General features: G+C 33.2%; 1 protein-coding gene and 1 long non-coding RNA gene across 5 annotated transcripts in view; one reads left to right on the top strand and one right to left on the bottom strand.

The window, feature by feature from the left end:
* Window positions 1-11891, top strand: part of LOC138336877 (tetratricopeptide repeat protein 41-like) — a 46561-nt gene extending 34670 nt beyond the window's left edge. For all 4 annotated transcript variants that reach the window (XM_069286484.1, XM_069286485.1, XM_069286482.1 and 1 more), the window contains one exon: window positions 8250-11891. In XM_069286484.1, coding sequence (XP_069142585.1) covers window positions 8250-9556 — 1307 coding nt within the window. In that variant the 3' untranslated portion in view covers window positions 9557-11891. The remainder of the gene's footprint in view (window positions 1-8249) is intronic.
* Window positions 11892-12603: 712 nt separating this feature from the next.
* LOC138336880 (uncharacterized) lies at window positions 12604-15936 on the bottom strand. The gene is made up of 2 exons (XR_011210483.1): window positions 13560-15936; window positions 12604-13524 (listed from the first exon to the last, which is right to left on the bottom strand). It is a non-coding gene; the product is annotated as an uncharacterized lncRNA (long non-coding RNA).
* Between the last annotated feature and the right edge of the window lie 9 nt (window positions 15937-15945).

The raw sequence follows: 15945 nt of genomic DNA, 5'->3' as shown, positions 1-15945 counted from the left end.
ATATCAGCTGATCAGAGGGATTTGTACTTTAGGTTTTACAATGTGAACATTTTTGATATCTCTTACATAGAACAAATAAATCAGACATGAGCTCATGGTCAATATGTATACATCCTGAAGGACAGCTTAGAGTAGATCAAATTTTGTCTTTTTATATATATATATAAAATATGCGAGTCCAAATGGAGTGAAAATTTAAAAAAAAAAAAAAAAAATTATATACCGTATTTTCCCTTTTAAAAGCGTCTCCTCTAATAAGGGCGCCCCCATGTTTTTTGCTGAAAAAAATAAACTAATTTCATACAATTTTTGTGCCAGATTATGACGATTTGTCTTTGCAGACGCTAAAAAAATACTGTTTCACATCAATCTGATGCTTAACAGATATCCGATCAGCTTGTATAAGCACTAAATCTATTGCATTGGACAACTTAGGACACAACTTAGGACATCTTTGCCAAGTGTTTACACATAGAAACAGCGAGAACGCCATGTTCAAATAAAACATGTCACTTAAATAAATGCCCCACACACGTGTATGGATGAAGACTAACTGGCAACAACATTTTAGTGATGTCTATAGAGGTTTTATGAATACTTACTGTATATCTATGATAAAGGTTCCTAAATAACAGGAATTTTATCATTTCTATGCATTTTATTGTGTGCTCTTGTTGATAATTCCCATCTGCCACAAAACGAAAGTAGCGATCGAAAAGCACGTTCACCATTTTGTGTACGCATGGTAAACAAACAGGCTAGCATGAAATGCCAAAATATTCCGTAAAACAGACATATTAAACCAATGTTTAATACTTCTGGTGCATACATTTCTTCATAATTGTGTCAATACTTACTTGATTTCAAAATGTAAGTTGGTTATAGTAAGTTTCAGAAAAATACGAAACTAAAAGCAAGATGACTTTAGTCTGTTTCAGAAAAAACATCTAAAAATGGTCTCAAATAACGGCCCCCCCTTGGCCATTTACCCGCGCCCGGCGCCCTCATTAGGGAAAACATGGTACATGTATACTTTTTTTCAATGAAATTAAAAGCATGAATGTAATAATTTGGGTTTTTTTCATCACATTATGTCATTTTTTATCACTGTTAACAAGTAAACAGATTTACAGGTAATTTTAGATAATGTCAAAGATTTCTTTTTTTTTTCTTTTGCCCTCTTTTAGATAGTTTTTCAGACCGAACTATGATCCATATTTAAGACTCGTCGTATCATTATTTGATTTTAGTTTGAATTACATATTTAAAATATTTTTGCATGTTATTTACTTTAAAAGTGACTTTCTAGCAATAACAAGTTCTTTGCATAAATCATCTTTTCTTAATTAGTGTCTTGTGATTTTTTTCTGCTGAGAATTCATTGATTACACTTGATTAATTCTGAAGAGACATTAGGCAACTACAGAAGAAAAAGGGGAGATAATTACAATGCAACTCAACGAAATGATGTTTAGTGCAGCGTTAGTAGCTTATCATCACATTTCTAATATGAAACAAGTTTTATTGAGACTGATAAGATCTAAAGGTGGTAGTTAATCAAATCAATTAAGTTTAGCAGCAAACAAAAGTATCGGTCTGGTGGGTCATAAGAGTTGAATTCCAGTACGTCAAATTTCATTTTCTGTTGGTAACAAGTAATAAATATCTATACTGAATATATGTTTTGGCATAAAGCAGTAATTTACAAACCTGAGTTGAAATGGCTGATGGTGGCTATACATGCACATATATACTAATAGTATAGAAAATATAACCTTTTAGATAACCATTTCATAAAGAAAATAAATCTCATACATGTACAAATGTCACAACTTTCTCATATTTGAATTGAAATAATTATGTGGTTACATTAAATTTCGAAGTTAGGATTAGGAAAATTCAATAGCTAATATAGATGTAATAAGATCCAACACAATCCTCTATTGTTGATGAGAAAAATTCTGTGTAGATTTGGGGTGATTTTTCTATAGGTATAGAATTTATAATTTCTATGACATTTATTGAAATATATAATTAAACCTTTAATTGCTTTGAATGTTCAGGATGTGTATTGTACATGTTACTGTTCACCTGAATGTTCAGGATGTGTATTGTACATGTTACTGTTCACCTGATTCAATACAAATTATTTACTAAGTAAAAGGGTGTGTTTGACTGGTATGAGAAGTACCTTTCATTCAAATTTTCCCTTAAATTATAATGTCCTCATGTCATGATCTTCATATGAACAAAATATTGATATGTTATTACCTTAATTTCATTTCTGATGAAAAAAAAAAGACAAAAAGTACTGAATGGAAAAAATGAAAGATCTCAAATAAATGTGCCAGGATATCTGAGAAAGATATTTAAGCCTACGGTACACTTAATTGGGATGATATTTTTATCTATGAGGTAATCCAATATATCTTGTACAACTTTGACTCCACATATTGCATCTGTACAGTACTTCATATTTATCTTAATTTATACAGAATGATATTGCATACTGTATTCATGAATGCTAGCATATGCTTTATAGAAGTACAATGCTGAAAAATTCTTAAAATTTACTATTCAGAAAATGAGGTTTTCAACAAATAATGTTGCCCCCATAAATGTTTCTCTTCAACTCCTCTAACTTCCCTAACTAGGTAGAATTTTGTTCATCAATTTGACTGGACAGTAACCATCTAAATGGTCAGTTTTCATCAATACAACACATACTAAATTTAATATATGATATATTACCTATACTTGACTTATAAAGCCGAACTGACTACAACCCAGATGTCAAAGGTGTCTGACATTCTACCACTAACATCTCCACCTCTGGTTTGCCTGTTTGAAACCCATGTGTGTGGTTGCATGGCACCGACAGTAGGTTGGTGGCTTGACTCCTAATACTCTGACTTCCCTCCACCCCAAAAACTACCTGGTAGACATGTCTTTAAATGGCATTGGATGTCTTAAAATAGGTCATTGAGTAAAATAATAGGTAAATCAATATGTACTGACCTTGAGCATGTTAAACATCAGATCACCTCCCACCCCCGGCCATGCCCCACTCCACCTCAAAGTGAAAAAATAACATGTGCCGTAGTCAGGTAAATTTCCTATTGAAAGCTCTGAAAGATATTCAGCAAAATATACATGTTAGAAAACCAAAGTGTAAGTCAAACAAGGAATCGTTTTAGTTGTGTACAGAATTGTAATCTGCTTATTTGTGTTGAGATTATATACATATAAACGTGTCGGACAAAGTCCTGTGTATAGGGTATTAATGAGTGGAGAGATATATACACACCGCACCGATATACGGTTTCTTAGTTAAGGGCCTAACACCGACCAGGGAATATGGTACTGAATCGCCGTAGACCACTTGTCTTCGATACTCATATCATAATTTACTTATCTAACGTACCTACGAGTCTCAATACAGCCCTGTATTTTGAGCTGTTAAGGATTTTAAACTGAGTTGTTAAGTAGCCAAGGACTAATGTATGATTAACAACACCTGTTAAAAGGACCCCTACATGTGATTGGTATGACAGTCCTGATATATACTCAGCCGACTAAAATGATCAACTTCAACAAACTCTAAAGGATCCTCCGGAGGGGCCATATTTGGAGTTTTATCGACTTTGAAGAATTGTAATTTCTGAATGAGTCTAGCTACGAACATTTAAGTGGTGCAATTTAAAGTTTTGGAGAGCCATTCTAATACAAATCACAGAATTTTATGACCTATATTGCATTCATCAAAGTGACGAAGTTGAATTTATTAGTGTGAATCTAGTTTGAGTTTTTGCTCGGGATTTTTCACCTTATTTAATTGTTCTCTGGTTGTGAAGCTGTTTAGAGGTGGCCTTTTGGTGGCAAAGTGTATTCCTGAAAACACTTGGATATTTGTATCAACATTTGTATTGGATATACACCTGTGAAGAGACGTATCGCAGACTTGGCCTAATCTAGGTCCAAATCTACGTTGACTTTTTAGTCTGAATTTGGCACCTGTCTAACTGGTATAAAGTTGTAGAGGATCCCAATAATGTCTAGGTGTCTAGATCATCTTTACAGGTGAATCCACTCCTAAAGACCGCTATTGAACCTTTTGGAATAAAATCAATTAAATCATTCCATTTTGGAGGGTCAATTAATAGTGTATATACATCTGTTCAGTACATTGTTCAACAGGGACATATAAAATATACCAATCCATTACCTGAAGACTGAACAAAAAAAATTGGAACGTGAAATATCATTTGTTTGGCCGGAGTGTATAGTGTTCTGTACATTAGTTTTAACATTAACAGGACAAGTACTGTAGGCTTCAGAGTCTACTGTTCTCCATATTTTCAATTTTAAGCTCCATTAACTTCCATACATTGTTACAGTGCTGATATTGAACATTACTTGATTATTCATGAGGACAGAGATGATTCTGCTCCAGTACCGTATCTAAGGCTCGGACTGTCGTGTAGTAGGCTATCCTAGGATATAGTTGATGTAGGATTTAGTCATCCTATATATATTGTAGGATATAATAGATGTATAGGATATAGTGATTCTGCTCCAGTACCGTATCTAAGGCTCGGACTGTCGTGTAGTAGGCTATCCTAGGATATAGTTGATGTAGGATTTAGTCATCCTATATACCGGTATATTGTAGGATATAATAGATGTATAGGATATAGTGATTCTGCTCCAGTACCGTATCTAAGGCTCGGACTGTCGTGTAGTAGGCTATCCTAGGATATAGTTGATGTAGGATTTAGTCATCCTATATATATTGTAGGATATAATAGATGTATAGGATATAGTGATCCTGCTCCAGTACCGTATCTAAGGCTCGGACTATTGTGTAGGATCCTCAGATAAAAAGTTGATGTAGGATTTAATTACTCCTGCTGCAGTAATTTGTCTAAAACTGAGACTTACATTTTAGGAGACTTTTAAATTCAACCGAAAGTTATCTGATTTATACCCCGTTTGTCCAGCGTTATCAACTGTTCGGACTTCATACATCAATCAAAAGCTGTCGAGTTTGTTTGACAGTTACCATTCGCTGTGTAGGGACTTTAAAGGAAAGCTTGTCACACGCGCGGACCAGATTTGTATTTTTTGACCATTGATTACCTTAATGAGCTTATCTACCTGTAGATTATATAAGTCTGTGTTACCACAGTATGGCAGTTGAACAAATCGGCCTTGTAAGGGACGTCTGAGTGCAGTTTAGGGCAACTGTGTATCTAGACTAAAAACTATGTACTGAATACCTGTTGTATAGGTGTAACAATAGTTAAAAGTGACCACAATGTCTACCGCCTGGATTACCTGTAAATACTTACCTAGTGTACCTGAGAACATCTTCACCATGCCAGGTAACAAAATTATTAAATACTAATTAAAATTATCAACATATCAGGCAATTTATAAAGGATCTCTCATCAGTATCTCATCAGTCCAACATCATTGGAAAGCCTCGGCTTATATAGATATTTAGTTATATTTACATAAATGGTTAAAAGTTAAAGTTTTAAAGTTGCGACTACGATGTTCACCATCTCAATAAACACATTTTAATTACATTGTTCATCACACCAGAATTTAATTTTGTTTAATAAATTTATCTATTGAAATTTTAACCACTAGCAAGTATTCATGTTAAAACTTAACAACTATGAAATATTTGTGGATACTGTTTTTTGTGTTTTGAATGTTCAAATTAGTTTGCGGGTAGAAATATTTGGGATGTCACTATCCTTTCAATAATATATCTAAGTAATTTCTTTGTTTTTATATTTATGGTTCAGTAGCACCTACAACAATAATGAACATTTCTCAATAAGAAATATTTCATGTTATATATATACTATGTGTATATCAAAATTATGTTTCAATTTACTATGGGTAACTGGTTTTTAGAACAATTTTTCTCTCTCTGAGTTCTGTCACTCAGAATGGACAAACATTTTCTCAGCTGTGATGAACTTCTATCACAGATTTTACTCTCGTATATGGTTTCACCTACACATACCATTCAGTAGATGAGTGTTATTTCAAAGACTTATGGTGACTGTTCTGATAATGGCTACCGTATATAAAACCTGAAATGGTTATACTATTGGCAGGAGATATTATAACTGAAAGTTATTCTCAAACTCCTACTTTGAAATTTGATCCCAATAATCTACTGGAAGACCTTTGGTCTCAATGCAAGGTTGTTCTGAATAAACTAGCTGGTTTTGATTATGATTATAATTAATTTGAGTATTCAATTGGACATTTGATATGCCTTTATTATGTATATTCTGCACGTCTCTAGTCTTTGTATTGAGTGACTTAAGCGTTGTGATGTGTATTATAGAGATCAGTGTTATTTGAGCAATACACTAAATCATTCATACCTGTTAAATATGCATACCTTTTCTTTTAATTTTAAAAATGAAAAATGAAAATGTAAATTGAATTTGGTAATTTCATAGTATACCAAAAGTTATTAGCATATTTGGTAATACTATATTTATCATTGTTCTCACTAAAAAATTTGAAATACATGTATGCATATGTATTTATAAATATCAATTCCTATAATGTTGGTCGTCTTATCTTTCTTGGTATCATCATAAATACCATGTTGTAGTTGACTCTGACTTTGAACTACGGCAAAATAGTGAAACAAGCTTAAATCATTTACCAGGAAGTTGTACACAGCACAACAAAATCTCACTTTATTTGGTACCTTGACTTCATCTTAGAGGCTATCAATTAGATATTCTGAAATTGTAACAATTTCATCAACTTTTAAGTTTTGTTTGGAAAGTTAGTGTGCCTTTAACTTGTAACTATAGACAGTAAAATTAGTATTGACTATATCAGAGTTTAAAATCAAAGTTTGCTTTGTATGGTTTTAAGGCCATCCAACAATTTAAAGATTTTAGGACCAATTAACACTTATTTACACCTCATAGATGAGCTATTATAGATTTAAAATCTTTTTAGTATAATTGTCATTTAAAGTCTTCAGGAATGTGTCTGTTAAATGTATGGGTAATTTTTTGAGTGCTAGGTATAGAGGAAGTATTGCTTGAAATTTTTCAGACAAAAATTTGATAAAAAAAGCAAATAAGATACATGTCTAAGACTGCAATTAAAAAAAAGACATTACCTTAAAATGGGTTTCACAATATTGGCTTAATTGTTGCCAATTTAATGAGCCTGAACGAAGTGCTCATATCAAATACATGTACAGTTATACTACACTTCATTCCAACAAGCACGGACATCTTATTATTTTTAGAAGAAGTAGTTTGTTTCACATATTTCATATCATGGAACACCATATGCTTTTACACTGTGAGAGTGGGCATAATGAACAACATATCTACAGTCAAACCTTTCTATAAAGACTACTCCAGTGACAAATAAAAAATGGTCTTTATAGCGAAGTAGTCAATAAACACAGGTCAAATTGTGATGAAATTGACCATTTAGGACCCTGAGAAAAGGGTCTTATTAAACAGGTGGTCTTTATACAGAGGTGGTAACTAAGGGAAGTTTGACTATAGATATATAGTAACCAATACTACAACAGAAGGGTCAGATTTGGTTTAGATATGGGGATCATTTTTTAACACAAAAAAAATCTGTTTTTCTACGAGTTTATTGGATGATATTATGCTAGCTTGCTTAGACAGTTACAGAATGCGAGTGATTTGTCATGTGTTCGGATAATGGATCCATTTGTAAAATCATATGATAACTAATAGCCTCTATTAGCCCGGTTTAATTCCTAGCACATCCATAGATTTATGATGTCATTCTATAATTCTCAGAAGAGACCTACATACTGTACGTCCTCTGGAAGGTAAAACATCTATGCTATAACCAGGGCCCAGGATCATGTAACTGGCTCATTTCTAACACTCACTATTCTGTTCTAAGTTTCGACTTAGCCAGTCACAGATGAGTAAGATGACATTACAAAAGGTTACGTAATTTTCCATTGGCTATAAGCAGCAAAAACTTAAGACTGTAATCGTTTTATAATCTTGCGGCCAGAATTGTTCACTTTTTGCCATGTGATATGTAATTCATTGGATTATGTACTCGTAGTACAAGTGAAGAGACTGGAGGCTTGTCATTTGATTCCACAATATAACGTGGCCTCTAACGTAAAAACTATTATTTATATTTCATTAAGAGCTGATAACTAATGCCTTTCATTTGACCTTGAAATGTTGTAGGTGGGGATCACATTGACACTAGGGCCGTGCGCTCCTATCTCAGTAAGCTGGAGGTCACGCTCAAGATGGGACGTTATGAATTTGGTCCAGCCAAACCTACTGATGTCAGATCAGTCGAACGCCCATACAGCAACATGTCGTGGCGGGAAAAAGACATTATCAACTTTGAGAGAAGGGCCAAATCCCGTTCATTAAGCAAGGGAGGAAGTTCTACATATTCAAACTCACGTCCCGATAGCGGGAAGAATGACATGTCTTATAGTCAGATGAGTCGACACAGTAGTCTTAGTTTTTTAAGTGCATCGGAGAAACTCATGTTGGAGTCAGAGCGGCCCCGACTATTACACAGAGGAACGGTAGACAGACGCCTACGAACCTCTTCTCCAAAAAGTACAAACTCTTCTCCTGATGAGAACGTGAGGAAAGTTGAGATTAATCTCAATCCAACACAGGAAGAGGAAGAGGATTCTGGGAAGGTTTTGGCGACTCGTATTGCAGATCAACAGATTGATAGTTTTGCTGATGATATAGGTGGTATGGATCGTGCCACACTGGCCAGGTCGGTCGGGAAACAGGTGACGACTTTTGATGTTCCTGATAGTCCTGATATGGCACCTGTTCGTCTGTATAATAGATATGGCAGTGCAGGAAGTTCAAGGTCATTGTCTCCTCGCCAGCCCCAAAACAGCAAGACAAATGTTCGGAGCGGCAGTGCTAAAAGTGGTAGTTCGTACATAACAAGTGCTAGTCGAATGTCTCGTACTACACACAGTAGTATGCGGAGTCGAAGTGTAATGAGCCCACATGCAATCACCCCTGGCAACACTCGATCTATAACCTATGGCCCAAACAGTGATGTCAGCAGTCTTCTCGGCCCACCAACAACGCCACGAGAAATAAAGAAGGAGTATCATCATCGCTCAGCCTGGTACCATGTGCCGGGACGTTATACAACATATACACAGGAATATCCTCCAAAACGCTCTCAAAAAACTGTCACTGCTCAGGCTATTCAAAACAGATTTACTAGTCCATCACCACATGGAAGACGGAAAAAGACACCATCATCTAAATTTACTAGACAACAACAGAACGGTCGACAAACAAACAAAGACGATACTACAAACGAGGCTGACAATTTCGGACCAACAGTGAAAGGTATTGGCCCAGTATGTACAGATTTTGGGGACAACGGTTACCAAGACCATTTATTTTCAACAGGCGGACCTGGGTACGATCATTATCCTACCAATAGCAGTAACCATGGCATCAGTGTGACATTCAAAGAAGCCGTTGTTGTAGATTGAGGCAGGGGCTGATAACTCTAGGTTGAACCAAATGACTTTTATTTAAAGAGGGAAATATTTCTCATAATTGTATAGATTGATGATTAAAATAACAGACTCGTCAGTGGTTAAAGTTTACTTATAAAAGGGGAGATAACTTATCTATAAAATGAATAAAGTATAAAGGGGTAGATAACTCATTTTCATCACATATTAAATGAATAAAACAAGGTAGATAACGATCATTCTCATAAGGTCTTATTTTGGTGAATGGGAACTAATTTTACTGATACGGTAACTGATTATTGTTGTTGAAAAAAAATTGTATTTCATAACAAATCAGTGATAAAATCTTCAAAGGGAGATTACTCTGATTTTCACATCAATCGTTTTTAATTCATTAATGACTTTTAGTCTTACAGAGATAGTAAACTCTGAAGTATCCATTATAACTGAAGTATGATAGGATCACATGTGTCTAATTCATTAACACATTTACAATTAAAATTTAATTAATAATTATGTCATCAAACTTTTTATAATGCAGCAACTCTGTTACATTCCAGTGACTTAATTTGAATTCTATCTGAAAGAAAATGCTGTATGATATATTTTGATTGTTTAGATGTCTGTATGAATGTTGATGTAAAGACAGATTTATTGTTTGCTATATCTGTATACAAACTTTCTTTGGTGGCTACTAAATTGTGCGATTTCAGTTTCATTTTTTTAATTTTTGCGTACATAATAACTGATTAGAAATATCTTTTTAAAGTATGATATTAGTTAATAACATTTCATTGATATAAACTTTTGCGAAATACCTTATGATGAAAATTGTGAAAGTTAATCGCATGTGAAAGAAAATTTGGTTTACAGCATCATCTACATTATTATTATTATTTTTGTTTGTTAGATAATACAGATTTATTTATTTGATAGATAGTGGTTCAATGCGCAATACACATTAGGGATACATATTTGTATTGTATAATGTACTTCAATGTTTGGGAGCCTTTGTATATTTATTTGTCAACGTGAATATGTTTCTGTGATATTTTTCTGTCTAATATTATACATTGTATTTAAAAATTTATTCTTTATGGAAAACATACAAAATGTTTGGTATTGATGAATTAGCTTACATGAAGTGAGATTATGTCCAAGTACACCAAGTACAACTGAACTATGATGGAAAGTAAACTTACTGAACTCATAAGCTGAAGAGGTACATTGCCAGTACAAGCATTCAGCATTATTAAAGCCACATGGTATATGTTGGCTATAGTTGAATCAAATATTGCTTTTACCTTCTCTATTACTATTAATACCTAGAGAAAATCATTTTACCTACAACAAATGTCACTCCTTGTTTTCTGACTTGTAACCTAGAGGGCTAGTGATGAAATTGTTGGTAAATCTGTGCCACTTGGCCATGATCTCCGTCTCAATTTTCTTGATTTGTTAGTATAGAATCCTTAAATTCTTGGCATTTCACAAGGTATTTTTTTCCTTCACTTTTTTTGTTCTGAGACAATGAAATTGATATTTAGGTATTACACTATTTTTGTAACTCATTTACCCTCAAGATTTCATAATGGACTGGTCTATTATTTGATTAAGAAGAGTCTAAATGTGTCTTAAGGGATGAATGGGTTACAACATGTAATTGATAATTTATTCTGTTGTTAAATCTTAGTGCTGCTATTGATAACTTGGGTGAAGGCTAACCTTTGTGCCAATATTGCTTTTAATATTTCGTCCATGCTTTTCTTACCAAAGACATACATATGAGCAGAGATGGTATCTGACTTGTCGATGATAACAGTATTAGTATTCAGTGTCTTAGTTTTTATCTTCTGTCTCTTTTATGTTGATGGGTATACCCAATGTAGTTACCAATACAATAAAGGATATCTGCTAGAAATCCACATTACCCTATATGTACATGCTTGTTATACGATTTACATTTATAATTAAATAGAAGTTATATAAAGTTAATGCATGCAGTTAGCAATAGTCAATACAATTATTGTGATATCTTAATAAGCATGTAACTGGAATAAATATTTCAAGTATACAGAGAAAAATAATTTTATTTATTCTTTGTTATTTAGATTTTTTTTCATTTCAATTTTACTTCTTTGTGATAATTCATAATTCTCATCAGCATTAATAGTGATAAGTATTATGTAGATGTACTTTGGCCTAATCTATGTTGTTGTCCTGACAACCCTATTCCAATGCTCTGTGATAAGCTCAAACTTTCTGTGATGTTTCGCCTTACGAGTTAGGACTGTATTTACATCTTAATTTAGCTAATAATTAAAATATATTTATAAAAAACCCTCCAGTGTTTGTTCTTTTTAGTCCTTCATCAGAAAGTGAATTGTCCAAACTACCATTTGTAACATTATCTATAAGAGATGTGGACAAATGGAAATCTTCCAAGGGAAGTAACTCTAATAAGAAAAGTGAAAACCATGGGAAACCAGGGCCGTATTTGTTTATTTGGAACAACCAGTTCAACCTTTTGTTAAAGTCATTATTTCAAGTATAAATCCTGAGGGACCTGCAGTGTTTGATACAGGCCTGTGAGGGCATTGTCATAGCTCGTCTGAAAACAATATAAAATCATCAGATCCGTCTTTAATTCATGAACAAACAACTAGAGCTCCAACCAGTCTAACCATATAATATCGAAAACGATCCAAGACCCTTTGTAAACATTATCCATCTTTTAGAGTTATCTTCCATGTGAAAAGATATCGATTGGGATATTATTATTTTGGAATCAAAATTCACATTATTTTTTTCTGAAAAATAAGATACACTCACAAACACAATCAATAACTACCCGCAAGGGCAGACAACTCTGTGTTATATGAAAAGACTGAATATACATAAGTTAATGTCTTGTAACTTTTGTAAACCTTGGTTGCAATATACTTAGGTAGGAAAATATATTTCTTATTTTTATGAAGTTTAAGACCAACAATCCAAGTCCTCCAGAATATGGTAAAGAGATAAAGAGGCTTTGAACTAAAATAATGAAATTAAGCTCAATCAATGGTTAATTTGATCATTTTATTACACAAAATATAAGAGAAACATCATATGAGAAAACTTGACTAGTATATTCATACCAGAGAAAAGTTAGTGTACATATTACATCTAAAATGTAGAATAGGTCTACTTCAAAACATTCATATCTTCTTTTATGTTGTCATCCAAAAACATAATTAAAATAATCATTTGTTAAAAAAAAAAACATGGCCTTGAAGGTTGACCTCGAAAGTAATCATTTCATGTTTCAAAAACGTTTTAACAAGAAACCATGACCTTTAATCTTCTACTGAAGTTTGCTTTATAATTGACGGATCGCCAGCTGTCAATCAAACCGCACGTGACTTTGCATTTTGTATTGTGTGTGCTACGATGTTTGCTCCAACATTGAATAGAAACACGTGCGCTTGTGAGCACGAGGCATGGCTATGTAACACCTGGCGATCGGTCAACTATACGAGGAAACAGACTATATATTCATGAAACATGTACACCCTAGTCATTATTTGGAATTAATTGCACAGTGCTTAATCTCCTCAAAACTGATGTGAATTCTAAAATTACAAAGTAGATTTGAATTCTGGAATTGAAGTAAATATCGAAACAGATTGAAAGTTTACCTATGTGGATGTGATAAACCCAGCCTTAGTTATCATGTTAAAGTTACATAAAAATTAGTTCTGTTCTGTAAAATCACTATTTCCTTTACACAAAATAGTATGCCTTTGATAATGTTACACAATCCATTGGTCCCACATGACTACTAGCTATTTGATATCTACAGCCATTACCACTGATAGTAACTGCCCTTTTGTCCTTGAAAAATGACACGCTCTTTAAAAATAAACATTGGAAATCTGTTACTCCCATTAAAATCTGATCTAAAAACTAATATTTCCTCCCATTAAAATCTGATCTAAAAACTAATATTTCCTCCCATTAAAATCTGATCTAAAACTAATAAGAGTCCTTTAAATGCCCACTACTTTTCCGAAACAAAAAATAAAAATTTCTTAAAAACAATCATAATAAAAAGAAATTTATATTGATGGCTTATTGATGGTTACAACACCAAACAAATGGTAATTTTCCTGTATAATCTATGTAAACAATGAAGATTCATTTTGCTGTTTGCCGTCTGGTGCAGTGATAATCAACTAACACGTGGTATTTAGGAAGATGATGGGAAACATGATACAACCCGCATTAAGAAAATAAACATTTCATTAATTTTTAAATAAATTGTTTAGGAAATGATAATAGTGTAGCATTAACATTACGTTAATAACTTTTGTGACTCTACAAAATTATCAATCTCGTTTCACATTCTTGTTTTAAAAAATCAAAAACCGTTTCAGAAAGGTAGTGAGCCTTTAAATAAAGTAATTTGAATGACTCATTTCTATTTCTGGTTTTTGGCAATGTTTTGCAAATTGCATATCAAAGTGAATAGTCGGGCAAAGGAAGACTAAAGTCAGTAAAAATGGTATATATAAAATAGAAAAATAAAGTTTCTCTTCAAAATTGCCCTGTATGCAAAGAAATTAATTTCTATTATAGGAATCCTAAAACTTCATCACGGTTGTCTATGTCAGTGTTGAAATTTTCATGCAGCCTCGCTTTCAAAGAGTTAGGCGAATTTATTTATAGAACTGTGATAAATTTATACAGGGTTTTTCCATAATTTCAAGTGATCAAGATCAGGTTATCTCAGTTGAGGGCTAAGATTTTGTAACATAATCCCAACCGAGGCGTTAGTTATATACACATTTAGAGTATAAAATTATCCCATCTTGGCCTCCTGGTTCAAAGCCGAATAACCATTTTATCTGCCCTTCAAATTCAGTCATTCCACATAAAACTATAGTCCGGTTATATCAAAGAAACATGATGATCAATCGGTACATACTGTTTTAATAATTAAAAAAAAATAACCAAATAATGCATGGTAAATGACCGAATGCATGTATTTCTAATGATATTGATTATTGACATCACCGATTTGAGAATATGAAGTCACATGTGCATAATGTTAATGCAAAGGTACCAGACAGATCGGACAAGACAGAAAAATCTAGCGCTGGGTATCATGTGAGATTTCCCTGTCCGAAGTGCAAAAAAACATGCAAAGATAAAATTGATTGACCAATTTATAATGAGTCAGGATTAGATGCAGGAGGAAAGCAGGAATCTGAAACACCAATTTGTCAACTTCAGACCAGTACCTGGTCTAGTGTATGTAGACCTCAAACTCACTACACAAAGTAAAGGACTTGTGGAAGAATGGCAGGCAAACTACTTTTTTAGCACCAAAGCAATCAATATTGTTAAAGTTGATAATAATATGTCACTTGAATGTTATAACAGTTACCTGAGATAAACACACATTTTAAGATGTAAATTCAATAATTAATTACCTTGATGATTAAACAATTCTTTCAATTCACAACACTTTGTGTCATTCTTATACAACCTGGAAAATACAATGTATTAATGATAAATAAAATCATAATTAGTTTTAGCTTATTTGGTCATACTTCATAACGAGCGCTATAAATAAAATTAATATCTATATAATATATCAAATATAAGTTTATCACAGATTTGGCTACTTTGGTGCATAATGCATCTGTATAAAAGAGGATTGCCAAATCAAAAAGTTTGATCAGTCAGAAAAACAAATTAATGGATTTTAGACCAAACTTTACATTTCCTTTTACTTGTGCTATAAACCAACTGATTTTCACAGTGACTTAATTTCGTCTTTTAATGTCTATTAGACTGGCCACCAGACCCTTAGCTGTTGATAAGACTTTCTCAGTTCTTAACAAGATTATCTCCCCATAGTTTGGAACTTTAGATTTTTTTTTAAGTATTCTAGATGCAGTAAGGACTTCCATGAAATTTGATTTCATGATATAGACTTCCTGGATATTACTTCACGTTCACCTGTACTTGAAACAATTTTGGGGCAATTTCTTTTCGCAATTTCTTATCACCAGCAAAATACGCAAAATTAAATCACATGCGGAATTAATTTGGTATGCAGTACTTTCCCAGAGAAAACTCTGATGCTTTAAAAGTTTGTTTTGATGCTTAAAGGCCCACTACCTTTCTGGAACAAAATTTAAAGGTCTCTAAAAAACATCAAATAACATAAGAAAATACATATTTAATGCTTATCAGATGTGGTAACAAAAACCAAACATATGTAAGATTTACAGCATACTATATGATAACTGAAGAGATTCAATTCGCTATTTTGCTGTCTGGCAAAGTGATAGTCAACTACCGGGCGGTATTTAGGACGACGGCGGGAAACATAAGATGACCCGCGTTATATC

Source organism: Argopecten irradians, chromosome 12 (genome assembly GCF_041381155.1).
Source record: "Argopecten irradians isolate NY chromosome 12, Ai_NY, whole genome shotgun sequence".
Taxonomy (NCBI): domain Eukaryota; kingdom Metazoa; phylum Mollusca; class Bivalvia; order Pectinida; family Pectinidae; genus Argopecten; species Argopecten irradians.
This window is presented reverse-complemented; position numbering and strand designations above follow the sequence as displayed.